The following is a 27,675-nucleotide window of genomic DNA, read 5'->3' as shown; positions in this document are numbered from 1 at the left end:
TATTTATAGCTTTTGCTGAGAGGTCAATTATACTTTAAGATTGCATCAGATGAACAATATATTTTTTTTAATCAAATTGAATCTGCAAGCCATTAGGATTAGGATAATTAATAAAGCTCAGTTTGATAGACATCAATTGTAAATATCAAGAATTTTGTTTAGTCTCAGGAAAAGGTAAAGGGTAGCTTTGACAGAATCAATTTATGTATTAAATCTGTGCTTTTGATGTCTGTTTTTAATTGGATGGGGCTTACTTGTTTGCCCCTACAGTTCTTTGATTAGTTTTATGTTACCTGTTTCTCTTTATTCTTCTTGTATTTGTACTTTTTTTTTTCTCCCTGGATTATTCGGCAACTTTTTTGGTGATTTCCCCCTTTTTTTATTCAGTTTCCATGATATGTAGCAGCTTGTTCAACTTGAATTTTCTTGTTTAACTGCAAGGCTCTGGGTTTTTAATGTTTTTTTTTCCCCCATGAATTTTTCTTGATTTTATTTCCTTTTTCATTAGCCTTCTTTTTTATTTTAACGCCTCCCCTAGGTATTTTTTTGGTTGTTTCCTGGTTATTATTCCTATTTCCTCTCTTTCAAGATTGGGAATATGGCATACTGTAGGTGGCAAATATTCCAATAGGATATCTTTTAGTTTATGTACTGTTCCATTTATTGTTTTAAGCATCAATTCCATCTTTGTTTGTAGTAGGTCTTTAAACTCTGCTAAAAAGAATTTCATAATGGAGATGTCCTGTGCCCAAGTGTAGTTTAGGCTATTTAGATCCTGTTGTTGTTTGATAAATATGTCTGCTAATGTTAGCAAACTTGCCTAATTTTAATGATTCACTAGTGTTTCCAAGCTTGGAGTTGTAGGGTCATTTATACCCCCAGTCTCCTCATCTCCCAGCATAGTTCAATTCTTCTCTATGGGAGTGTCATTTGTTATTAATTCATAAGATTATTGATCCATGGGGGGGGACACTTTACTTAGGTTTACTCCAGTTTCAACAGGCTCTATTGAAAACATAGGGTGAGGCCCTAATGATGGTCATGGAATGACCTCACCACAGTGCCTTCATTTGGGGTAATTAAGCCATTGTCTAAAGAAGAGTTAAGTGATGGTCTTGTTGATGAGAAAAAAATGTGTAATCTTGGCTTGGTTTTCTTCTCATGTAATGTTCTGCTAAAATGGATTTTGTGAGCTAAGATGCTTGGAATTCCACCTTTAGTTAACATTCTTTGTTATCAGCATACCACACTTTTGCAATAAAGGTAGATTGACACAGTCAAGCCACAGCTGATATTGATGCTCTGTGTTTCAATTGAAAAACAACTCCTAAAGTTTATGGTATAAATTTTAAAACTATCAGATGGTATATAAGCCTAAATGCTGTTGCTTTTGCTACTTGCAGACCCCTGTGAGGCCTCACCTGAAACACTGAATGTTGTAGGTTGTGAAGCTCATGATACAAAAGTAGATCAACTTCTAGCTCACCTGCTTTTATCTTGACTTGCCCTTCAGTCATTATCTGTGTATGGAAAGTAAGCCTGATAGTTGAATAAGACTGTTGTTGTTTGTTGTTTATTTATTTGTATGCCGCCCTTTTCCCTGGGGGGACTCAGGGCGGCTCACAATCAAAAGGAAGGGGAGACAGACTTTTACAGATAAGACAATACATGATTAAAACGCAACATTCATACCATTCGGGCGGGTTACAATCTTTAGCCCCAGGCCTGACGGGATAGCCAGGTTCTAAGGGCTGTGCGGAAGGTCTGGAGGGTGGTGAGGGTACGAAGCTCCACGGGGAGATCGTTCCATTGGGTCGGGGCTACCACCGAGAAGGCTCTCCTCCGCGTGGTGGCCAGTCGGCATTGGCCAGCAGATGGAACTCGGAGGAGGCCTAAACGGTGAGATCTAATGGGTCGTGTGGAGGTGATCGGCAGTAGGCGGTCTCTCAAGTACCCATATCCACTACCATGAAGGGCTTTATAGGTGGCAAGTAGCACCTTGAAGCGTATCCGGAGATCGACAGGTAGCCAGCGCAGCTCGCGGAGGATAGGTGTTACGTGGGTGAAGCGAGGTGCACCCACAATCGCTCGCGCGGCTGCATTCTGGACTAGCTGAAGTCGCCGAATACTCCTCAAGGGCAGCCCCATGTAGAGCACATTGCAGTACTCCAGCCTAAAGGTCACAAGGGCCCGAGTGACTGTTGTGAGAGCCTCCCGGTTCAGGTAGGGGCGCAACTGGTGCACCAGGGGAACCTGGGTAAATGCCCCCCTGGTCACAGCTGACAAATGGTGTTCGAAGGTCAGCTGTGGGTCCAGGAGGACTCCCAAGTTGCGGACCCTGTCTGAGGGGTATAATGTTTGACCCCCCAGCCTGAGAGATGGAATATTTGCCAAATTGGCGGGAGGGAAACACAACAGCCACTCGGTCTTATCCGGGTTGAGCACAAGTTTGTTAGCCCTCATCCAGTCCCTAACAGCTTCAAGTCCCTGGTTCATCACGTCCACTGCTTCATTGAGTTGGCACGGGGCGGACAGATACAGCTGGGTATCGTCGGCATACTGGTGGTATTTTATCCCATGCCGCCGAATGATCTCGCCCAGCGGTTTCATGTAGATGTTGAAAAGTAGGGGAGACAGGACCGAACCCTGCGGCACCCCATATGTTAGGGGCCTAGGGTTCGATCTCTGCCCCCCGACTAACACCAACTGCGACCTGTCCGAGAGGTAAGAGGAGAACCACTGCAAAACAGTGCCTCCCACCCCCACCTCTCGCAGTCGTCGCAGAAGGATACCATGGTCGATGGTATCGAAAGCCGCTGAGAGGTCAAGGAGAACCAGGATGGAGGCGTGGCCTCGATCCCTGGCTCTCCAGAGATCATCGGTCAATGCAACCAAAGCGGTTTCTGTGCTGTAGCCAGGTCTGAAGCCGGACTGGAATGGGTCAAGATAGCTGGCTTCCTCCAAGGCCCGCTGGAGCTGGTAGGCCACCACCTTCTCAACAACCTTCCCCACAAAGGGGAGGTTGGAGACTGGACGGTAATTGTTAAGAATGGCTGGATCCAGAGATGGTTTCTTCAGGAGGGGTCTCACCACCGCCGCTTTAAGTGCAGAGGGAAAGACCCCCTCCCGAAGGGAGGCGGTAACAACCACCTGGATCCAGCCCCGTGTCACCTCCCTGCTGATAGCAACCAGCCAGGAGGGGCACGGGTCCAGTACACAGGTGGAGGCACTCACAGCTCTCATGGCCTTGTCCACATCCCCAGGGGCAACATCCTGAAACTCAACCCAGCGATGGTGTTCCAGATTATCCCCCTGTGCCTCGGCTGGATCTGCAAAGTCAGAGTCCAAGTCCGATCGAAACCGAGCAACTTTGTCCGCTAAGAACTGGACGTACTCCTCAGCCCTACCCTGCAAGGGGTCCCCAGTCTCCCTCCTATTTAGGAGGGAGCGGGTTATCCTAAACAGGGCGGCTGGGCGGGACTCAGCGGACGCAATCAAGGTGGCAATGTAAGATCTTTTTGCCGTCCTAATTGCCCTGATGTACTCCTTGATGCAAGATGTCAAAAGTGCTCGGTTCGATTCGGACTTGTTGGACCTCCATAGGTGCTCTAGGCGTCGCTTCCGGCGCTTCCTCTCCCGGAGCTCCTCGGTGAACCAAGGTGGCCTCCGGAATCCGCTGCCTCGGAGCGGCCGTAGTGGCGCAATCCGGTCAAGAGACTCTGTCGCTGCTGAGTGCCAAGCAGCAACCAGAGTCTCCACCGGACTGTGGGCGAGGGTATCAGGAATAACCCCAAGCTCCGTCTGGAACCTCAAGGGGTCCATAAGTCGCCTGAGGCGGAACCACCTGGTCGGTTCCTCCTCCCTACAGTGGGGGTTTGGTCTCCGAAAGTCAAGCTTCAGTAGGCAGTGGTCTGACCACGACAGGGGTATGATCTCATTACCCCTCAGACCAAGATCACAAGTCCACTGCTCCGAGAGGAATACGAGGTCGAGCGTGTGACCCGCTGAGTGAATAAGAGTTTCTTCTTACCAATCTGATTTACTGTGAGAAGGTTTCTTTTTAAACTCATTATTGTTCTTTTGAAGCTATAGTTTTATTGGCATGAAAAGCACTAATTAAATAAGACAGGAGGGGGGGGAAAGCAACTAGAGTCAGTGGGAGTATTTGCATAGCAGTAGGTATGGCAGAACCTGGGAAGTTGGACTGAAAAGAATACCTACGTAATTACAAATAAACAAAATCTAGCCCCCTTTAAAAACTGTTCACCCTTATCTAATGCTAACCAGGTACTGACCATTAGTTGAGATGATTCCTGTGCATAGGCTTTTAGTAATAAATCAGTTTTTCTAAACCTTTATGTGTGGACCTGGTCTTTCATGCCTGACAGTTTGAATCACTATTAAGGTGACTAAGGTAAAGGTTGCCCTCACATATATGTGCTAGTCATTCCTGACTCTAGGGGGGAAGTACTCATATAAAAGGTGGTTACAAAGCTGAAGAGCCAGCACTGTCCGAAGACGTCTCCATGGTCATGTGGCCAGCATGACTAAATGCCAAAGGCGCACAGAACGCTGTTATCTTCTCACCAAAGGTGGTTCATATTATAGCCAGCCTGGTAGAGGAGAGATGAAAATGCATCTGCGGGAGCTCTTAAATTATGCCAATCCTTTTCTCCCTGGGGTTAGACCTGGATTTGACATGTAATAAGATACTCTTGATGACAAAGAGAAAGGCAAACACGGATTAATGATTCTATAAACCTTATCACCTTCCTAATTGTCAGTTACTCTGCAAATGAGTCAGTTAATGCCACATCTAAATTATTTCATTCTTTGGTTCCATAGGCCATCCTTCTAAGAATAAAATTGCAGTAGTCTAAAGTGATTGTAATGTACACTCCACATAGATTGATCCAGCAAGGATTTTTCTTGCTTTCATCATTTTAAATTCATAGTACTTTTCTTCTGCGCTTGGTAAAACAATATCTAATCATTATTTTGAAACATTTTTATGTCAGTTCTGCTAATCAAGCTTTTGACCTTTTTATTTATTCTTTTTTTTTAAGTATTACTTTCAGTCAAACTCCACTATGTCCTTCTCTCTTTAGTCACTTTTATCTAGTTTTCACTTACTAACATTTATTATTAGTGGGAGTTTTATTTATTTCAGCATCATACATATGAGAAGTCTGTAACTTAAGGGAAATCAGGCAGAAAGTGGTATAGATACCACTTTATACCATTCTATCATGGTCCATTGGAAAGCTTAATATAGGGAGCTTAGAACTGATTGGTAGAATCTTCTCATCAGCTCATATGAGCCCTTTTCCATACATGGCAAAACTGGCTAATAGACAGGGAGGCTGTTCCGTCCTGGATCAAAGTTACTGAGGGGGGCAGCGGCAGCAGCAGCAGCAGCGAATTCTCTGTGGGACATGCGGAGCTTGCTTCCTTTGCAGTTTGTTTGCTAAGCCCCCATGGCTGGGCTCCCTGCCATTGGCTCTGCTTCCAAGATGAGGGTGTGTGGGAGGCGCTCAACCATGCAAGCAAATGGAAACCCATGCCGGGTGTGCACGTGTTGTCTGAATCCAGCCTCTGCGTTCGGAGCATTGGGGCTTGAGGATTTTTTGCAGGAAGCGGGAGTTGAGCTGGTGCTCTGCAGATTTTATTTGATTTTATTGCTCAAAAAGAAAAAGAAAATAGAGGCTTCTTGGTCCGCCCAAACCGGAAAGTCAAAATCCGGAAAATTAACCTTGTTTAGGAAAGTTTTGCGCTGATGGAAAAATAGTATTTTCTAGTGAAAGTTTTTTCCCTACTTTTCCTTGTTTGCTTTTTTGGCCTCTATTCCTTCTCTTCTCTCCTCTCTTTTCTTTCTTTCTTTTTCTTTCCTTCCTTCTTTCTTTCTTTCCTCTTTCTCTTTCTCTCTCTTTTTTCTGCCTCTTTTTCTTATCCCCCCTCTCTCCCTCCCCTTTCTTTTTCTCCTCTTCCTCCTCTTTCATTTTTCTGTCTCTCTGTCTCTGTCTTTCCCTCCTTTCCCCCTCTACCTTCCTTCCTTCCTTCCTTCCTCCCACTCCCTCCTCTCCCCTCTTTGTTTGTTTCTTTATGTACCCCAATTGCTAATCTACATCAATTGGTAATTTATTCATAACTTGCTAATATCACTGCAGACTATTGGATAGTAAGGGGGAAAGTATAAAGGATATAAAGTAATTCATAGTATGGAAAATGTGGATAGAGGGAAGTTTTGATCCCATGCAAAAAGAGCCCACCACAAAGACAGCGGCAGGTGAAGCAAAGTGCTTCTACCCCCGCCCCTCCTTCCCATGCAAAAAGAGCCCACCGCAAAAAGAGCGGCAGGCCAGCAATGTGATCACCCCCTCCCACCTGTTCCTTCTTGTGCAAAAAAATACTGCCCACCCCACCTCAATGGTAAAGGCAGCCTGCCTGGTTCCCTTCCCTGCCGCCCCTTTAGCGAGGGATGGCAGATGGAGGGGGGAGAAGCGAGGCACGCCTCTTACTTTTCCAGGTCCGTTGTGTTCCTCACCCTTTTGTCAAGTGAATGCCCTTGTAAAATAAAGCCTCATGAGTTCAACTCGTGAGGTTTTTTTTTACAAGTGGCTTCACTGGATGAAAGGGCAAAGAACACAATGAGGGGGGAGAAGCGAGGTGCTCCACTGGACAAAAGGGCAAGAAACGCAATGGACCTGGAAAGATAAGTGGTGCATCTCACTGCTCCTCCCCTACCTGCCACCCCTCACTAAAGGGACAGTGGGGAAGGGAACCAAAGAGGGTGCCTTTACCATTGGGGCGAGGTGGGTGATGTTGGGCCACGAGGCACATCTCTTACCTTTCCAGATCCATTGCGTTCCTCGCCATTGTGTCCAGGGAAGCCCCTGGTAAAAAAAAACCTTCTCGCAACTTCAAGAACTTTGATTAAACTCGCGAGAAGAGGGTTTTTTTTTACCAGCAGCTTCCCTGGACACAGTGACAAGGAATGCGACAAAGCTGGAAAGGTAAAAGGTGCGCTTCTCACCTGCCCCAGAAAATAATAAGCCCTCCCCCTATAATAAGCCCAAGGCCATATTTCATGGGGCAAAAGATATAAGACCCTATCTTATTTTCAGGGAAACACTGTAGTATAAGTCAAAATTGATGCTAATAACTAAAGATTTGTTTATTATAATTTTCACTATATTTATCAGTTACTTGGGTATTCTTATTCCAAACAATATTTCTACAATAATAACTCTGGATATGAATAACTTATATAGTGAGGGTTCTCTGTACATTAATCAATGGAAGTCATGAAACTTTTCTGAAGTAGGATAAATAATATTGAAATAAACGCAATGCCCAGGATCGTTTATATTTTACATGGAATTCGTATATACATATCCAGAAAATATTTTCAAGCACTACATGTACTCCTTTTACATTCCTTTGGGGTTTCTGAATTCCAAAGTTATATGTGGAAAAGATACTATTAATCTGAGTCATATAGAATGCAAAGTTAATAGAATAAATATTAAGAGGGTTCTTTAAAAAAACACAAACATTTTATTTTTAAAACCCTACTTTGCAGTTGTTTTATTTTAAAAGCAAAATGTCCTATAGAGTAAAACTGATATAATGTATTATTACAAACAGCTAGTAGAGAAAAACAAACAATGTGAGGTGTACTAGGATGGTCGTATCTTTGAAGGGGCACTTTGATTCACTGAGCCACTTTCTTAAAGAAATCCCAGAGTAAAATGATGCTACAGTTCTGGAGAGTGGAGTGCAGTAGCTACATTACTTAGCTTCTTCACATACTAAGATGGATGGAATCAATACAGAGTGGTCCTGCTTTAACCTTTCTCAAGTTGGAAAAATAAATCTCCATAAAGCATTTTTTCCATGAAAAATATAACATCCATATAAAAGAAGAAAAAGGCTAACAACTGGAGAAACGCTGGATACGGATGAAAGAGAAAGATAGAACGGGAAGATTTTCTTTAAATACCCCATTTACCATCTCTCTTTTATCCTCCTCTAAAGTAACTACTTAATTTAACTTCCTTTACTTTAATTAACATACACTAGATAGAAAGAAGCATCATTAAATTCAGTGAAAATCATGTAAATAGCCTACATTAATTTAATGCAGGTTTGATCCTTGGTTGCTTAGAGCAGATCAGTGTTAAATGTAACCATTTTCTATCCCAGCAATCTAGAGACCATGGAGATTGTGTTCCAACAGCAACATTGATTAATTATTTTATATCTATGAATTGGGGATATAATTATAAAAGGAAGGTGAAAGAATTTATTTTCTAGCCTTTTTGCTCTCAGTGTAGGTCTACAGCAGAAAATAGAGAATTAGCCGCTTTAAAAAGGCTGGAATGTATCTGAAAAATATTTTGCCTTTTACACCTACATAATATAGATTTAAACTGGTAAAATATTTTGTCTTTTACACCTACATAATATAGATTTAAAGTGTAGGAGTGAAATAATCGTGTTTTGAGATCTCTTACTACATGATAATTCCTAGAATGTTTGCGGAAGCTTTGCTGGTTGTACAAAGTCAATATAGATTGTGAAGGTAAATCTGTCTCTTGTACAGGGGTTTGTGTCTTAGTCTTCAAACACTATGCCATGTGGAATTGCAAAATAGGTATTGATTAAACTAAGATTTGAAATTTACTCTCAGTAGTTGTATTAGTTAGGCACTGCTAATTTAGAAGCAGTATTAATGATATAGTCCTGTTCTTTTTTAAAACAATCTTCATTCTGTAGAGGGGTGATTAAATCCAAATTGGAGAAGGAAAGCACTTTATTTTGGTTGTGCAAATGATGATAATTCTGAATTGCTTGAGGTTTGAGTTAAGTAATTATTAATTTTTTTAAAAAACATGGGGTTTATCAGAAAGTCAATTCCTCGGTAAACATGGAAAGTATTTTTACTCAGGCAATATATACAGCCGAACATTTAAACCCATTTTGGTCTTTCTTCAGAGGACTCTATGAAAGACATCCATGCATTTTCCACCACTATTTATATCTTCTAAATGTTTGCAACATCTGAGCATGTTTTTTTTTAAAGAACCATGGAGCACATAGCAAAGAAACCAATGTAAATTTCATATTTATTCCATTATAAATGTGGATTCTAAAATAGGTTGAGTCAAAATTGTTTGTGTCAGGGATTTTAAAGAGTAGGAACTAATTTTTAAGTGCTTCAGTTAATTCATATTACAGTAAAGATCTGGGCTATATGAAATATGGAAAAGATAAGGAAGATTCAACCCTTTCCCTCCATGTTATTTTTCAAATTTATGAAGACCTCACCATCACCTGGGAATCCACAAAATAATGTGGTTCATTAAAAGGGGAATATGTTCAATCTTTTCTGGTTTTAATTGTGTGTGTGTGTGTGTGTGTGTGTGTGTGTGTATATATATATATATATATATATATATATATATATATATATATATGTGTGTGTGTGTGTGTGTGTGTGTGTGTGTGTGTGTGTGTGTATATGTATGTATGTATGTATGTATGTATGATGTATGTATGTTTGCTGTATTTGTGCTGATAAATAAATAAAGGGAGACTAGTATAGATCTATTTCAAGCTATTTAGCTCTCATCAGCTAGCCATACCCTTACTGGGATTTGAACCTTTATTTATCAGCACAAATACAACAAATGTAACAAAAAAGGCAACAGTAAAAATATTGGGTTTCTGCCTGGATGGTCTCTTGTGACGAGCCGAAGGACAGAGAATGGAAGTAGTGATCTTCCTCCCATATTTGGGCATACCAGGGGTTGTAAAAATCTAATATATATATTTGTATATATATATACAAAATACAAAATGTATGTGTGTGTGTGTGTGTGTTTGTTGTATTTGTGCTGATAAATAAGAATGGAAGCAGTAAAACTTCCTCCCATATTTGGGCATGCCGGGGGTTGTGACTCTACTATATATATATACACATGCACACACACATTTATTTATTTGTTTGTTTATTTATTTATTTATTTATTGCTGGTCGTGTTGTATTTGGGTCTTTTCCTGTGTAAGATTGAGATTATCTTGGCAACATTTTGGCGAGGTCTCACTCGCCATCTTCAGGCTGGTGTTTTCGGCTTCATGCTTGTGCAAGTAAAGCATGGTCGGAGCTGCCGTCTCTCTATAAATCTTGGTAGGGGTGTGTGGACTGCTGGCTTTGTTGCTGTAAGTGGGTTGATTGACTGTGTAGTTGCATCCTGATTGGTAGATGGAGTTGACGTTTGTACATTGGCCGACTGTTTTGTATCATCCTGTGTAGCTGAGGTGCTGGTTGTGTGTCCGTTGTTCTTTTGTGTTGTAACGACCTGGGTGGTGGGTGGGGCTCATTTGTTGACTAGGGCTGATTTCCAGACGTCTGGTAGGTGGGAGTTATCATCACATTTATTCATGTTGTGGGGGTGTTTTTCTATTTCGATGGCTTTCATAATTCTTCTCTTGTTGAAGTGTTCAGTTTTGGAGATTAATTTGGTTCCTTCAAAATCAATTTCATGTCCTGTTGCTTTAAGGTGCTGGAAAAGGGAGGAAGTTTTTTCTTTTTTTCTGACTGCATTAAGAAAAACAGTGTAATTCAGTTTTCAGGTGGTCTTTGTTGGCTAGGCGTTTGGTTCTGGAGATGAGGGTCTTGGCTGCAGAGTTGATCTGTGCAGGGTGGTGATGGGATTGTGTATTTAAGTAGCGGTTGGTGTGTGTGTTTTTCCGGCTCCCTAGGACACACCATCTACCATGCACAATGCACAATTCCATCACTGCCCTGCACAGATAAACTCTGTAGCCAAGACCCTCATCTCCAGAACCAAACGCCTAGCCAACAAAGACCAACTGAAAACTGAATTACACACTCTCACAAACATATTAATTTCCAATGGATTCCAAAGAAAAACAATTACCAACCTAATCCAAAGGGAGACACACCCCAAGAACTAAGACACAGAACAGGACAATGGCATTGTCCTCCTTACATCAAAGGCACCACAGATAAAATCAGCAAAATTCTCCACAAGCACAATATCAAGACAGCCTTCAGCACTGACCCAAAAATAGCCAACATCTTAAGAAACTCCAAAGACAAAATACATCTAGAAAACCAAGGAGTCTACGAAATACCATGCAAAATCGGCCCTGCTACATACATTGGGCAAACTAATAGGAGAATAAATGCACGCATCGCAAAACACAAGAACTCAGTCAGATTTTGAAGGAACCAAATTAATCTCCAAAACAGAACACTTCAACAAGAGAATAATTATGGAAGCCATCGAAATAAAGAAACACCGCCACAACATGAATAAACATGACAATACCTCTTGCCTATTAGACATCTGGAAACCAGCCCTAGTCAGCAAACGAACCCCATGGACCATCCAGGTCGTTACAACACAAAAGAACAATGGACACACAGCCAGCACCTCAGCCAAACAGGATGATACAAAACAGCTGACCAATCTACAAACATCAACTCCATCTATCAATCAGGATGCAACTACATAGTCAATCAACCCACTTACAGCAACAAAGTCAGCATTCCCCCCCCCCCCAAGATTTATAGAAAGACGGCAGCTCCGATCACGCTTTACTTGCACAAGCATGAAGCCAAAAACACAACAAGACCAGCATGATTTTGAATTGAGAGATATCTGGCGAGAAAGAAATGCAGAGGAATATGACTTCACTTTCTTCTCGGACAGGCATCAATCCCTTTCAAGGATCGATTTTATTCTAACCACTAATGATTTGCTTTCTAGGGTCAAGAAAACAAAGATTGCAGCTAGAGTCCTTTCGGACCATAACCCAGTTTGGATGGAGTTGGGAAGGGTAGTGCAGGCAAGAAGGTTTTGGAGACTGAATGAAAATTTATTTAGATATGAAAACTATATTAATGATTGTAAAAAATTACTATCTGAATATTTTGTTTTGAATATGAATAAGGGTACATCTATGGAATTTGTATGGGATGCAAGCAAAGCGTATATGAGAGGAGTTTTGATGAATATAAATAAAACACATAGAAATAAGCAAGGGCTAAAACGAACAGAACTGGAAGAGGAAATTAAGAGAAAAGAGCTGGAGTTAACAAGGAAACCAGACGATACAAAGGTTAAGGAAGCTATTAACATATTAAAATCTCAATTTGACATGTTGATCTCTGACCAGGTAGCTACTAATTTATTATATGCAAAACACAATACTTTTTGTAATGCAAACAAACCTGGCAGATGGTTAGCTTATCAGATTAGGAAAAAAAGGAAAACTCGAAATATATCTAAACTGATTTACAGAGGGAAGGAGGTGTTCCAACAGGAAGAGATTCAAAAGGCTTTCTGGGAATTTTTTACAGAACTGTATAAAGGGGATAAAATTAATGGTTTAGACATAGACAAATATTTAGACAAGGAGAAAATACCTTCAGTTAGAGAAGAACACAGGCAAAAATTGAATCAACCAATAACCTCGGGGGAAATCCTGCAGGTAATTAAGCAATTAAAGCCAGGGAAAGCACCAGGTACAGATGGCTTGACAGCGGTTTACTACAAAAACTTACAGTTAGAAATGGTAGAACCTCTTAGAGAATTATTTAATATGATTCAAATGGAAGGTAAAGTCCCTCCATCTTGGAAGACAGCGTTTATATCTTTGATACCCAAAGAAGATCAAGATACTACTCAACCCAAAAATTATAGACCCATTTCATTACTGAATGTAGATTATAAAATTTTTACTAAAATATTAGCAAATAGGTTAATGTTGGTCATTCAACAATTGATACATACGGACCAAACAGGTTTTATACAAGGGAGACAGATGAAAAGTAATGTCAGATTAATTATTAATGCATTAGAATATTTGGGAAAGAACAACCAGATCCCTGCTGCGTTTATATTTTTGGATGCTGAGAAGGCCTTTGATCGAGTTAACTGGCAATTTCTGCTGAAGATATTGCAAAAAATGCAGATAGGAGATAATTTTTTACAGTCAATTAAAGCAATATACCAACAGCAAACAGCACAAATCATAGTCAATGGAAGTTTAACAGACTCTTTTCAAATTGGAAAAGGTACAAGACAGGGTTGTCCTTTGTCCCCATTATTGTTTATTATAACTTTGGAAGTATTGTTGAATAAAATACGGGGCTTGGATGGTTTAAAAGGGATCAAGATTAGGCAGCAAGAATATAGAGTCCGCGCTTTTGCGGATGATTTGGTCATAATATTGGAACAACCGCAGGAATCCAGTATGGTTTTAATGAATACGATTAATCAATATGGTCAAGTGTCTGGCTTTAAAATAAACTTAGGAAAAACCAAAATATTAGCTATAAATATGAATATTAAACAAAAGGAAGAATTAGGAGTGATGCTAGGATGTGAGGTAGTTAAAAAAGTCAAATATCTTGGAGTTAACATTTTAACTTCAAATGGGAAATTATATAAGCATAATTATGAACCACTTTGGCATAGCATACAGACAGAGATGAAAAAATGGGAGAAATTGCACTTATCTTTGCTGGGCAGGATAGCGGCAGTGAAAATGAACATTTTACCAAAATTTTTATTTCTTTTCCAAATGTTACCTATACTTAAAAAAGATGCGAACCTTTTAGAATGGCAGAAGGGTATCAACAAATTTGTGTGGGCAGGAAAGAAGCCGAGGGTAAAGATGAAAATAATGCAAGATGTACGTGAGAGAGGAGGATTGAAACTACCTAATTTAAAACTATATTATGATGCAGTGGTATTATCTGTAATTAGTGATTGGATTCATTTAACCAATGATAGAATATTGAACATTGAGGGACACGATCTGGTATTTGGTTGGCATGCTTACCTGTTATTCAACAAAAAATTGGATAAGAACTTTAAAAGTCATATTTTGAGAAATGCTTTATTGCGGGTTTGGAAGAAATACCAATATAAATTAAATGACAAGATACCCATGTGGGCAATTCCTAGACATGCAATTGAAAATATGAATACAGCACAAAAACAGGATAGATTTACTTACAGACAGCTTCTTACCTCGGAAAGGGGGGTATTACAATTAAAATCTTTAGAGGTATTAAAAGAGGAGAAGGTAGTTCAAACATGGTTCCAGTATGGGCAATTACAGGCTAGGTGGAAAATAGATCAAAAAATTGGCTTTATTCAAGTTGAGGATAATCTGTTTAAACAAATAAGAGATCAAAGCTTAATGCATATAAAGAGGATATATAATGTATTAATACAGATGGATTCGGAAACAGAATTAGTTAAAGATTGTATGATAAAATGGGCTCAAAATATTGAGGAACCAATAATGTTGGATACATGGGAAAGAATTTGGGTAAGAAATGTGAAATTTACACAAGCTCAAAATCTGAGAGAAAATTTTTACAAGATGTTTTATAGATGGCATTTAGATCCTAAAAAGTTGGCTGCTATGTATCCGAATGTACAGCCTAAATGTTGGAGGTGTGGTTCTCTCGATGCTACATATTATCATATATGGTGGACCTGCCAAAAGGTTAAGGCATTTTGGATAAAAATATGGTGGGTCATGCAAAATGTTTTTAAAAAAAGGATAAAGTTTATTCCTCAGTTATTTTTACTAGGTATATGTACTGATTTTACAGTGGTAGAGACCAATTTGATTCTGCACCTGATAACTGCAGCAAGACTGTTGGTGGCGCAATATTGGAAGAAGGAAGACTTGCCTACAATCCAAGAATGGACATTGAAAGTAACAAACTTAGCTGAAATGGCTAAAATATCGGCATATCTCAAAGATCATTCAAATGAGAGATATAAACGAGACTGGAAAAAATGGATTGACTATATACAAAATAAATACGGGACTAAGAAATTCCAGTTAGCCTATGCTTAAGATCAGAAATGATTTAAACTGTTAAAAGTTAGTTCAGTAAGAAGAAGCTAAGTTCAATCTAGAATGTCATTAATTTCTTTATTTCTTTTTTCTCAATAGATTTTAGACTGTGTTAGTTAAAAATCCATACCGTGTACGGGTTCTGGGAAGTCGGGGGGGGGAAGGAGGAGGGGGGATGGGGGGGTGGAGGGAGGGAGGGGTACACACAACAAAAAAAATTGTATTTCAATGTCTTAATGATTGACAAATGATGACATATTTGTGTTTGTTTTTTTTAAAGAAAAATAAAAAAGTTCTCTTAAGAAAGACCAGCATATATATATATATTTGTGTTTGTGTGTGTATTCATTCATTCATTCATTCATTCATTCATTCATTCATATATATATATATATATATATATATATATATATATATATATATATATATATATATATATATATATATATATATATGCATGAATAGTTTTGTGGCAAAGTGCCTTGCAGTGAGAGAGAGGTGGGGAGCTGATTCATGAGTAACTACAAACAAATTCTACAATTCAAAGATGCAGAAAACATGCCGCCGTTTATTCTTCCCTTAAGCATTCAGGGTTAGGCACTGAAAACAAAGCAGTTTCTTTGGAGTGTCAGGAGTCCAGACCATACAAAAGAAAAATTCTCAAACATAAAATATCAAACCAAGAGAGAAACTGGAACAGGCAGCAGCAGTTTGAGGCTTGTTATCCTCCTTTGCAGCAGCAAACTCAAGGGAACAGACCAAAAGCTTTCCTCCTTGTTATCCTCCTTCTCACTAGCCTCAGCACACAAGCAGACAGGTAATTCCCTACTTGTGAAGACTCTGGCCTCTTCCTTACTTCTCACAAGGAATTCCAATAGAGGAATCAGCTCTATTTAATGAAAATGAGCTTGGTCCCAACTAGGCAGCATAGACAGCTGCGGAGTCTCTTTAAAGAGGCCTTGTCAGAGAAATTTCTAGCACTTCTTCTGCAGGCTTCTCTTTATCATGGTGTGCAGGTATCTGCCATCTTCCTCCACCTTCTTCTCCAACCTCCATTTGTGCTCTTTGGACAGAGCAACCTTTAAACCTAGCCAGCCTTAGTCCACAGACACAGTCAAGAGCTGTGGCAGTTCACTCCCTTCTATCCAGGACATAGCATATAAGTGTTGCTTGACCAGGGTCCACAGTATTGTTCAGGACACTACACATCTTCTTCACAGTCTGTTTTACTTGTTTCCTCCTATTTCCCTGTTTTCCTTTTGAGAGGAGGCTTTGTGATATCCGAAGCAGAATATCCAGATTCAGCCACAGTTTTCTTCCATACATTATCAACCTTGTGAACTCTCAAGCTTCCTCTTTCCACTATGTATTCAAGATGGACAATGATTAGAATAGAATGGAATAGAATAGAATAACAGAGTTGGAAGGGACCTTGGAGGTCTTCTAGCCAACCTCCTGCTTAGTCCAAGCCCTACACCACTTTCGACAAATGGATATCTAACATTTTCTTAAAAACAACCATTCACAAGCATTCACAACTTCTGGAGGAAAGTTGTTCCATTGATTAATTGTTCTAACTGTCAGGAAATTTCTCCTTAGTTCTAAGTTGCTTCTTTCCTTGATTAGTTTCCACCCATTGCTTCTTGACCTACCCTCAGGTGCTTTGGAAAATAGTCTGACTCCCTCTTCTTTGTGGCAGCCTCTGAGATATTGGAAGACTGCTATCATGTCACCCCTAGTCCTTTTTTTCATCAACCAAACATACCCAGTTCCTGCAACCGTTCTTCATATATTTTAGCCTCCAGTCCAGTCCCCTAATCATCTTTGTTGCTCTTCTCTGCACTCTTTCTAGAGTCTCAACATCTTTTTTATATCATGGTGGATGTAGATATATACCTATGTATATATATAGCACATCTATATATGTGTTATATATGTATGCTTTTGAGAGCATGCAACAGATGTTCATAATGTGTTCCCACAGTAAAAAATGTCAATAAAGGTTCTCTTACTTACAAAAAGGTCAGTATTTTCCTTTCCCCACCACAAATAGGAAAAGTTTAATGCCCTCTCCCTTTTCTTCTCCTGCTTTTCTAAATCTCAGACATCTGCTTGCTTAGAATTCAATATGCTCAGCCCAGGATTCATAAAAGATGCTGGAAATGATTTTGCTGATTTAGACATCCTTATAGGAATCATGTGAAGGGGGTCTGATTTAGTTGGTGGGATTTAAGGAAATGTGCATCCTCTCCACCATGCACTTTAGCTCTCTTTACAAGCAGATAATGCTTGTGCACAGTTATCCTGATTGCTTGGAGTTCTCAAAGAAACAAGCGATCTGATTTTAAATTTAATTTTCTGGGTTTCATTTGGTCTAGTTGATGCAAAACCTTGGAAGAAAAATGTAGCCAACATATATTTTGCATTGTTCTGATAGGCAATATCATTTTTAATCCACATTCATGCTATGAAAACAAGATTTTAAACTTTCCTCAACCTATAGCTTCTTCACTAATTCCTGAACATTATTTATTAATAGCATGACTTGACCATCCATGAAAGAACATTTGATGGACAAGGTGAATGGGGTTATTAGCCTCATTGTTTTCCCACCATCTCTTGGAAAATTAAAAAAGAATTTGAATCACATTGAATAGGACAGTGTGCACAGATCTGCAGATTAGCAATAATGAATAGGATGAATTCAATTAGAGAGTTGATTATCTTCTATTATTTCATGAGATAGAATTACTTCCTCCAAAACTGTTCCATAGAAAATTCTTAATATCTAATTAGTATTAACTAATTTGCTCATATCATTTTGATGAAGTCTCTTGTAACATCATTGCTTTATAATGAAGTTATATGAATTTTTCTGTTAAATAGTAAGAAAAAAATTAATAGCTTATTTTCACAGATTTCATTTCAGATCTTGAAGTATAGTAAAATTCTCTGCTTCAGTTAACAGAGCAGAACGAATGACCAATTAACCAAGTTCTTATGTGAACAAAGTAAATTACCACTTACTAAATAATTGTCTCCATTTATCCCAATGACTGTTAAATTGATTTAATACTATAGGCAACCTTATGCTGTACTTTCTTAACTTGGTGCCCTCCAGATGAATTAGATTTTGACTTCCACCAAATCCCTAGTCACTATAGACAGAGTTTAAGGATTATCGGATTGACACTTGATATATCCCCCACAGAATCAGGTTAGAGAACAGCATTAGAAAGGATAGGCTGAAATATTTGTGTGACTTGATCTTAAGGCATCACAACAATTGCAACTCAGTCCTTAAGTATGTGAATTTTTGATATGGAGTTTACTTTAAAGAAATCTTTTTAAAAGCAGCATTGAGGTACAATGAATGTTGGAAAAAATCACAATACAATATCTGAAAGTGTGAAACATCAGGTATGGTATTTAAAGTTAACTCAGTGCTACTATAAATCTGTTGTGAAAGTGAGTGGCCTAATCTAGTTGCATTTCAAGTTTTCCACTATAATGTTTCAAAAGGAAACTTGAATATCTCCTCTGCTCCTTCTAGATCAATAGTCTTCAAATCCTTCTCTATGTACAATTGATGCAGAACCCATTAATAAATACATTTCATGCAAGACATTTTATTTGAACAAAATGTTACAATTAAATTTGCGATCATGCATTTTATGTAATTTAAACAGAAGTTGTCTTCGGGAATTCCTGGATGATTCTCACAGAACCTTGAGGTTCCTGGAAACACAATATTGTGCTTGAGACTAATAAACGTTATGATTGGCATATAGTTTTTTTAAAATATATTTTACCATGTTTGCTATCATCCGAAGTAAATTGTGTTCACTATCATCTGTAATTAGACTATGGCTAGTTTTCAGAAATAAAACTAGATGAAATGATGCATAAAGATGGATAATGAAAGCAATCTCCCTCAAAAAAAGTTAATGTATTAAAGATTTTTTTTTAAATGCAAGTAACTGTATAATAAAGTATTAAAGTTCCTCAAAAGGTCTTCAGTTCATAGGTGAAATGTCATATTTCAATGAATAAAAGGCATTTTCTTTTACTGATAACTCCTTGGACAAAAACGAATATGCCAACATCTCTTTACTAAATTTTATGATATTTTTGTCCATAGCATCAGAGGTAATACGTAAGATCAAATGCATAAAATATGAGGAAATAACTAATCTGGGTATCCTTGAAGCTAAAGCTGATAGACCTCCACATCTGTTTTAGGAGGAGTTATATTAAACTGACTACTGTATTGGATTCAAGTTTTAATGTTCATTTCTATTCCACGATTTCACTCTCTTAAAATAACCAGAAAAATCAATCATGTTAATTCTTCATTGAGAGGTAAGAAAATTGGGGAAGGAACTTTAATGAAATGTTTTAATTACTAGTCTGTTCTCCAATATGATTCCTACAGCTTATCTCTCTCTCTCTCTCTGCCTTGCACACTCACTCTCATTTTTATAAGCTTGAAATAGAGATTTTTTTTAATGAATTTTTGCTTTGTACATTATTTATAGAATAATGGAAGAAGGCTCTAATAAAAGTCATCTGCTTATAAATTGCCTACTTATGAATATCAGAGTGTAATATAAAATACTCCACTTTTGGATTCTGTAACTTATTGAAAGTGATTCGGCTGAATAAAATCCAAACAGAAAATGGGTTGAACGATAGGTGATTTAAGACCTTCCAATGTGGCTAGACTTCACAATATCCAGCAGAAACTGGATTGAAACTGTAATAACAAATGACTATACTCAAGCATATCCAGTGTACAAGCTTGTTGAGCAACATGCACTTCCTGTTCCAAGATGTCATCTTAGTCAGTAGTAGTAACTGTTTCTAGAAACCATGGATGACTGTGAATAAATCCTATGCTTTTTTTTAAAAAAAAATCTGTTTTACTTATAAATATGTGTACATCCAATAGGGTTTAATTTTTAATAAGCATTTGGAAATTACAACTTGATTTTAATTCTGTCTTTTCTGTCAAACACCTAACCAGAGCAATCACAATTTGTGCAAGGGCTATGATTAAATGCACACCAATAGAAGGGCTAGAAACTCCTTAAGTTTTCTTGGTAAAATTGATAGGCTATCCAGGAGCACAGTTCTATTTTGGGAACGTTCTACTATAAGGAGGCAGAGATTTGAGGCTTAGTAGAGAGTCCAGGAAGAGCACAAATAAATCAAAACACAGCATGAGTTTTGGAAAAAAGCAGTATTCCAAACCCAATTATGGTAAAATAGAAAGTCGGTCTACTGGTTTTTAGGATCTTTCCCATCAAGTTGGAATATTTCTGCCACAGTTTTGTATCATTGTGCTTAACAGCTGGTTTGGAAAGCCTCCAACAAAGGTGATAGTCCATGAAGTCAGTATCTCAGAACCAGACAGGTATGTCATGAGTATTCAGAGGATGAGCAATGGGTCAACTCCCTATAAGATCTCTCAATTCACAGAAACATAAAACAAATAAGCATGCAAACAAGCAAAGCAAAAACAAGGAACAAGTATCTAGCTTTTATAATATCAAAGTAAAACAGCTCATATGTTTAACCATTCATATTTTTGCCAGCTAATATTTTATAAAACTTCCCCCACCTCCAGTAAATACATTCATTCCAATGACTGACATCCACATTGTTTGGGAAATAAGCTTCTTACTTCATTTTTCATACCAGAGAAAACCTTTCCCCATTCCTGTAAGATGAAGAATATTTTGCATGATGACTCTTGTTCTGACCGATAAAGCTGTCAGTGTTACATATTTAAAAAAGTAAAAATGGTATTGCCAGAAAATAACCAATAGATTCTTAAGGCTACATTATGCTTCTATCATGGAATGTAACTCTAAGTAACAAGCCACACACATGAGGAAAATGGACATGTATTAATGCATGGAAATTTCTTTCACATTCTTGATATTACAGTCTCTTCCATATAACTAAGGCTTCCTATGGATATTTTTGAGGGAGTTGTTTAACTTCACATTCTACAGGACCATATATAGTGTATAACACTGGACTCCTTTGTTCATTCTAAAAAGCCATTCAATATAGCTAAATATGTTTTAAGTGAGTTATTGCTATCATCTGCCTAGGCTTTATAGTGGCATAATTAATATTGATGTGTTCTTTATTTTTGTTCAGTTATTTTTGTGAACTATTGCATATATATTTTGTATACTTCCATTGTAAATTTATCTGTGTAAGAATGGGAATGTGTGCTACTTTTGTACAACAGGAACTTGTTTAAAAAGCACAAATTAAATGAACAAATATTTTGTTCTCTTTTGAACCCTGTTTCATTCTATTGAATAGAAAATAAGACTGAAATAAAATCAAGAAATGCTGCATAGTATATGTATGACTCATCCTTTCAACCAGTCTTGCTGCAGGAATTCTTACAGCTAAGCCACTTTGCTCTGTGATCTTGTCAGGTCCAATAACCAACATGAAGTTAAAAGCACCCAAGTATTTTGAGAGAAGATACTGCAACAAAATTAAAATGCTCTATATGAAGGAATGTAGATTTCAAAGCTAGGGAGAACTATCTCCAAGCCTCCCTATTTGTCCTTTGATATACATGCAAATAAATTGTTGCATTCATAACAGTTTCATTTAGCATACAATGAATTCAATTTGTGCTTATGGTAACATCAGCAAATAGACATCCCGAAGGCTTTCACCTAGTCACTTCAAAAGCATCATTAGTACTCTGAAAGATTCTCAGTAGCATGTTGGTGTCATCCAACCCGAGGAGGCCCATCATTCAGCACTATATTATCAATCATTTCATATTTTCTATCAATGTGGTTTTAATGGTAAAACTACTGGAATGGTTTGCCTTTGCCTTCTCCCACCCAGTATGATTTGATGTCTTTGCAATTCTCACTAAAATGATTGCCTGCCTCTGGCATTTTCTTATATTGCTTCTGCCCAGTGTGGGTGCCTGCTTGCTTTAGACCACACACACACACACACACACACACACACACACACACACACACACCTCTGCCAGGATGAGGCAGTCTAACATAATTTGTGGGTTTGGGTGGTTGGTTGTGGATATTCCAAATAACTTCCCATAAAGTACTGGATTAGGAGAATCTCTCAGCAAATTGTCCTTGGTATCAACATTTACATAAACCCTAAGGGCATCAGCCCTTCAAAGTGGTTCAGATATGACTTTTATCCATTTCATAGTGGCCAGAATTTCATGTATACTAGACATCAGCTTGAAGGACTACAAAATCACTACAGTAAGTACAGATAGTCAATTCATTTTAATGAAATGTCAAATAGGATGCCCGTGAAGATGAATTTTCTTATGTTTTATCCCTCAGCAAAAAATTTGACAAGTTCAGAAAGTTATGACAAAGATCTATGATTTAAATTCTTCTGCAACCAGTGAAGAGAATAGGTAAATCATAGGCAAACCTAAATGACATGTTTACTGATTTCTATCCCCACTTTATTCTTCTGTTTTAAAGAAAAATTAATTTTTGGTGCTGAAGTTGATGTAGTTATGTTTTAAAAAATCCACAGAATTGTATTTTAATACTTTTTTTTGTTTTTGTTTTTTTAATTAATTTCCTTTTCTACTTTTCTTAGTACAAATGAAAAAAGCAGAACAAATATAGAAATCAGAATCTGATCACTATAGATTCAAACTTTTGTTTATTATAACTTGGATAAATAAGAATCTGTTCTGAACTACCATCTTTCATGTAATCTAGCCTTTGGCAAAAATCTGATAGTAATGTACATTATGATAGCTATAATAGTGGGTGTTATCGAGGTTTCCATAGTTATGTGTACTATGAAATTGTTCCAGATTTAGATACTTTTGGTCTGTTGACTTTTCCACAATGAAAGTTATTTTTAAAGAGAAAGGTCAGTACTATTAATTCATGGGATAAAGCCATTTTAGAAAATGCTTCTTATATTACATATAAAATGCTTTTTATATTTGGCCAAAGCCAAAAACTATCAATCTCTTTTTCTTCCTCTCCCTCTCTCTCTGTATTACAAATAAGCTCCTTTACTGTTTCAGAAACTGCTTTGGAAAATACCCTCAGATATAATAGCAGTTTGACATTTGGTATTGCATTTTTAAAAATTCTAACCAGTACTGTTTGTATTTTGTATTTTTTTTAAAAAAATCTCCCGTCTGAACACATTTCAGTTTCACATAGTTTGAAATATGTAAAATAATGAGCTAAAAATTAAATTGGTTTTTATTTAAATTATAATTCTAATTTGAACTCACATGTACTAACCCAAATGAAAGAAATATGGTACACATGTACAAAATCTCAATCCTGATATGTTGAGTGGAAAAACCTCTTCAGAACAGCTATTGTACGGTAGGTACCATATTAGTAAGTTATAATACACAATTGTGCTGAGCACAATTAAAATTCTTAATAACACCCAAAGGAATATACAGATGTAACAATGATTCTGCTAATGCTTCTGCTCTGTTTTTTCTCCAAAGTATTCTTTTACTCCATATATAGAAATGTAAGATCACATCTAAAGATTTAATATAGAATAAATGAGTCCAAACAGAATGGAATACTATAACTACTTTAAAAATCATAAGAGGAACTCAACCAAGCAAGACATATTACTTCCTTAATGGCTAATTAGGATTACTATGTGCTAAAATAACAACAGGCGCAGTAAAAACTCTAGCACGATTATTATTATTTTATTTAAATGTATTCAATTGCCCATTGTTAGCCATACAGGACTCTAGGTGGCTAGCAATTACAAAACATAATAAAAACATAATAATAAACAAGTTTAAAAACAACAGAAATAACACAGTAGCCAAGAAACTTAGTTAACGCAACCATGACAAGCAAGAAAGGGGCTCAGCATGCTATCAAGGACACAGGTTTGATGGCAAAGCCAAATTTTCAATGCCTAGGAAAGGGCCAGCAAGGTCAAGACAAGTCTCTGGGGGGATGATGTTTCAGAAGACAGGCAGGCACCATGACAGATAATACTCTGTTCTTGGGTCCCTCTCTCTTCCCCCTCTCTCATGGTCAAGAATCAGAACATGCCCTTCCTGCTGGGTCTCATATGATAGGAAGATCATATGATAGGCACCATTGAGAAGAGACGGTCCTATATTAGTCCAAACCAAGCCATGAAGGATCTTGAAGGTAACCTTGAATTGTACCCAGAAGCATACTAGTAGCCAATGCAGCTCACAGAGCAGATGTGTCACATGTGTTAGGTAACCAGCATCCATAACTGCTTACGCCACTGCATTTTGCACCAGCTTTTGAATACTCTTCAAAGAATGTCCCATGTAGATCACATTTCAGTAATCCAAGCAGGAGTAAGTCATGACTGACTGCTAGCAAGGCTACTTGGTCCATGTAAAAGCCCTGTTGATTACAGTTATCACCTAACCTTTGAGCAGGACCCACAAGTATCCCCAAATTGTATAGAGAATCTGACTGGAATAGTACAAGAGATAGAATGTCCCCAAAACTAGGATGTCCCCAAACCCAAATCTACTGAATCTTATTAGAGCTGAACCAAAGCCTGTTCTTCTCCATCCAAACCCTCACTGCCCAATGAGACAGGACCTCCATGGCATTACTTAGATGATCCAAGGTAGTGATTTATAGCTGGGAATCATTGATATACTGATTATACCTCACCCCAAACTGACAGATGATTTTACCTAGAGCAGTGTTTTTCAACCACTGTGCCGTGGCACACTAGTGTGCCGTGACATAGTGTAAAGTGTGCTGTGGGAAAAACACTTTATATATAGTCAATATATGCACAGAGTTAAATTTTTTAAACATTTTCTAATGGTGGTGTGCCTCGGGATTTTTTTCATGAAAAAAGTGTGCCTTTGCACAAAAAAGGTTGAAAAACACTGACCTAGAGGCTCCAGGTAGATGTTAAAACAGAAGAGGAAAGAGCATCAAACCCTGTGGGTCGCAACATAACAGAGACTGCAGGCTAGACCTATCTTCCCCTATCAACATTGATTGGAAGCAGCCCCAAAAGAAGTAGAAGAACCAGCACAACAGGCCACCCTCTTCCAATTCAAAGCTGGTTCAGAAAGAGATGATAATCAGTGTTATGAAAAATCCCTGGGAGATCAGAAACATCAAGAACAGACATATCACTTCCATTCTCCTCTCATCAGGAATTATCCAAAAGTGCAATCAATGCTGTTTCAATCCTATATCTGGACTTGAATCCTGACTAAAAGGGTTAATTCATTAAGACCAGGGGTTGTTCTGAAAGCAATTTGTGCTTCTTTCCTTAAATGTAAGATTGCCTATTTTCTCGTTAAGACTGACCTTGGAGTATCAATATGCTCAAAATAAAGTTTTGACATCAGGATCCAGAACAGTGTCAAAAAAGTAAAGATGCTGATCGTAGGAGTGCAAGAAAACCTTGCCCCCCTTTTTTGTATATCAATTCACAGGTCAAAAGAGTAGGTCTTTAATTGCACTGCTGCAACCACTATCTTAACTTTTGGGGCCCTCCCTGAAAATGCTGCTGTTTGACATACTCCTATTTCTCCCAGAAAGCTTTTCTACAAAAAACATAAGCACATTTAATTGTGCAATTAGAAAGCAGAATCTTTTTCCACTTGTTGCCGGATTGTTAGGCAGTGACACCTTTATAGAGAGCATTATTCCTCAGCTATATGGACTGCAAAGGACTGTTGTTACTATAGTGATAGATAACAGGTATATATTATTATAAAGTTGTATTGAAATGTTGTACTGAAACTACTGCTTTCAAGAGAAAATAACATAATTAGATACATGTCAACAGTCATAATGTATATATATTACTCAATCTTATTGGGGACCATATGGCTAGAACATATAGTCAAAGTAATTTCCCCTTAAGAGGTTGGTTGCTTTGTTGGGTTTAAAGTTGCCACCTTCATGTTTAGCCCTCTCTAGACAACAGTGAGGCTGATAAGTTGAAATCTTACTTTAGGGCATCTGTTAAGTCAAGCAGACAGGTGTGATGTTTTCATGGAGATGCTGAAGTCAGGAAGGGATTACTTCATGGTGTAATGGAGCTAATGGTGTTATGCTCAGGACAGCTGTGGGTACATCTGGTGTTAAGCTACCCTTATTTAAACTTTATGATGTTAGAGACTGCCAGCTCTTCTACTTGCAGCGTATAAATTATGTTGATTGCTCATACACTTTTCCTAACCCTCATTTCTCTTGAATTATGAATGATAGCAGGGCAAGAGTTTGCTTTTAACATTCCCATGTGTGGTCTGAGTGCAGCGAACAGCCATCATCTCACTGTACTCAACCAGAAGATGCATAAAATTGTGCAGGCTATGACCATGTAATGTGTATTTGAACCATGAAGGTACTTTTACATTTCAAAACTGACAAGATGTTTGGAGATATTATGGGTTTATTTTCTCAAAAGAAAATAAGTCAAGGCCTTATTTTTGTATAAAACACCTCCACTTAGGATTAAGAAATTCAGCTATATGAATACCATATATTCATAATAATTATTATTATTTATTTAACTTCTTTACCGTGGAGCGTCCAGCAACTCTGGGCAGCTCACAACAAATCATTTTTGAATGCATCCATTTCTGAAAATAGAGATATTTGCCATGTAAGGAAAAATATATATGACCAGAAACAAAGTAAATCATTCAGAAGCTCCCACCATGTGTTCTAGAAGTGCACCAAATGCAGAGATGCAGAGAGTATTTTACATATTTTGTGAATATTTAATGATTATATTCATTGGAATATATTATATTTTGAGAAGATGCCACTATTGTTACTACTACTACCTCCCACCCCCTCACCACCATTATTATTACAATGCTTTCTAATATTAAGTTCCACCATTTTTAGCTGCAGATTCAAAGTAGTACCTGAAGGCAGTTTTCTAGACCTAAATTGTATTCCTACACATTTAAGACAGAAAGTGTACTGAACTTAGCGGGATTTATTTTTGACTTAATAATAAGTTACTGTAGAAGACATGCATTGAAACTTCATCCCATACAAAAGCATGTCAGCGTAAATACCAATTTAAAAATTGTAGTCAATTTAAGTACAATCTTATACAGTGTACATCTTATATAGGGACTGTTGCTTAAAAGAAAGATAACAAATCTCATAATTTAGTAAATTGTAATCCTAAGAAACAAAAAGTATTCATTGACATACTGTGTTCACTGTTTCAGTAGCTCATCTTGATAAAGTAAGTATACATATTATTAACCAACTTTCAGTAATAGTATAGTAATACTATACTCAGTCAGATCTTTTGAAGAAAGATGAATAGTTGAGGGAGAAGCTGAGGCCTTTTACATATACTCTTATGCAGCCTGCTGCCTTGGAAATTGTACCTTGAGTAATGAGTTGGCTGCTGCAAGTGCTTTGTAATGACTGAAGGAAGAAGAATAGCACTGTGCTATTTCAGAACTTTTCAGTTATTTAAACTGGCTATATTTGACTGCTTTATGTTAGCTATTGGAAGTCATAATAATCTCTTTTCCCGATTGAGGAAAAATTGACACCTGCATGCATATCATTTGAACTCTCATGGCTGTACAGCTTGCAGATGAATATGCAGACTACCTTTGTTCAAACTTATTATCTCTGTGAATCGGTGCAGATGTTGATTAATCTTTTTAAAATAACTAGATTGGCTGGTAAAGTTTAAGCTGGCACCCAAAAAATGGAGGTGTTA

The 27,675-nt window shown here is 37.8% G+C and overlaps 1 protein-coding gene across 2 annotated transcripts in view; it reads left to right on the top strand.

The window, feature by feature from the left end:
• FSTL4 (follistatin like 4) overlaps positions 1 to 27,675 on the top strand; it is a 454,388-nt gene that overhangs the window by 75,409 nt on the left and 351,304 nt on the right. For both annotated transcript variants that reach the window (XM_032211288.1, XM_032211287.1), the window contains exon 2: positions 10,411 to 10,427. In XM_032211288.1, coding sequence (XP_032067179.1) covers positions 10,411 to 10,427 — 17 coding nt within the window. The remainder of the gene's footprint in view (positions 1 to 10,410; positions 10,428 to 27,675) is intronic.

Source organism: Thamnophis elegans, chromosome 2 (assembly GCF_009769535.1).
Source record: "Thamnophis elegans isolate rThaEle1 chromosome 2, rThaEle1.pri, whole genome shotgun sequence".
NCBI lineage: Eukaryota > Metazoa > Chordata > Lepidosauria > Squamata > Colubridae > Thamnophis > Thamnophis elegans.
This window is presented reverse-complemented; position numbering and strand designations above follow the sequence as displayed.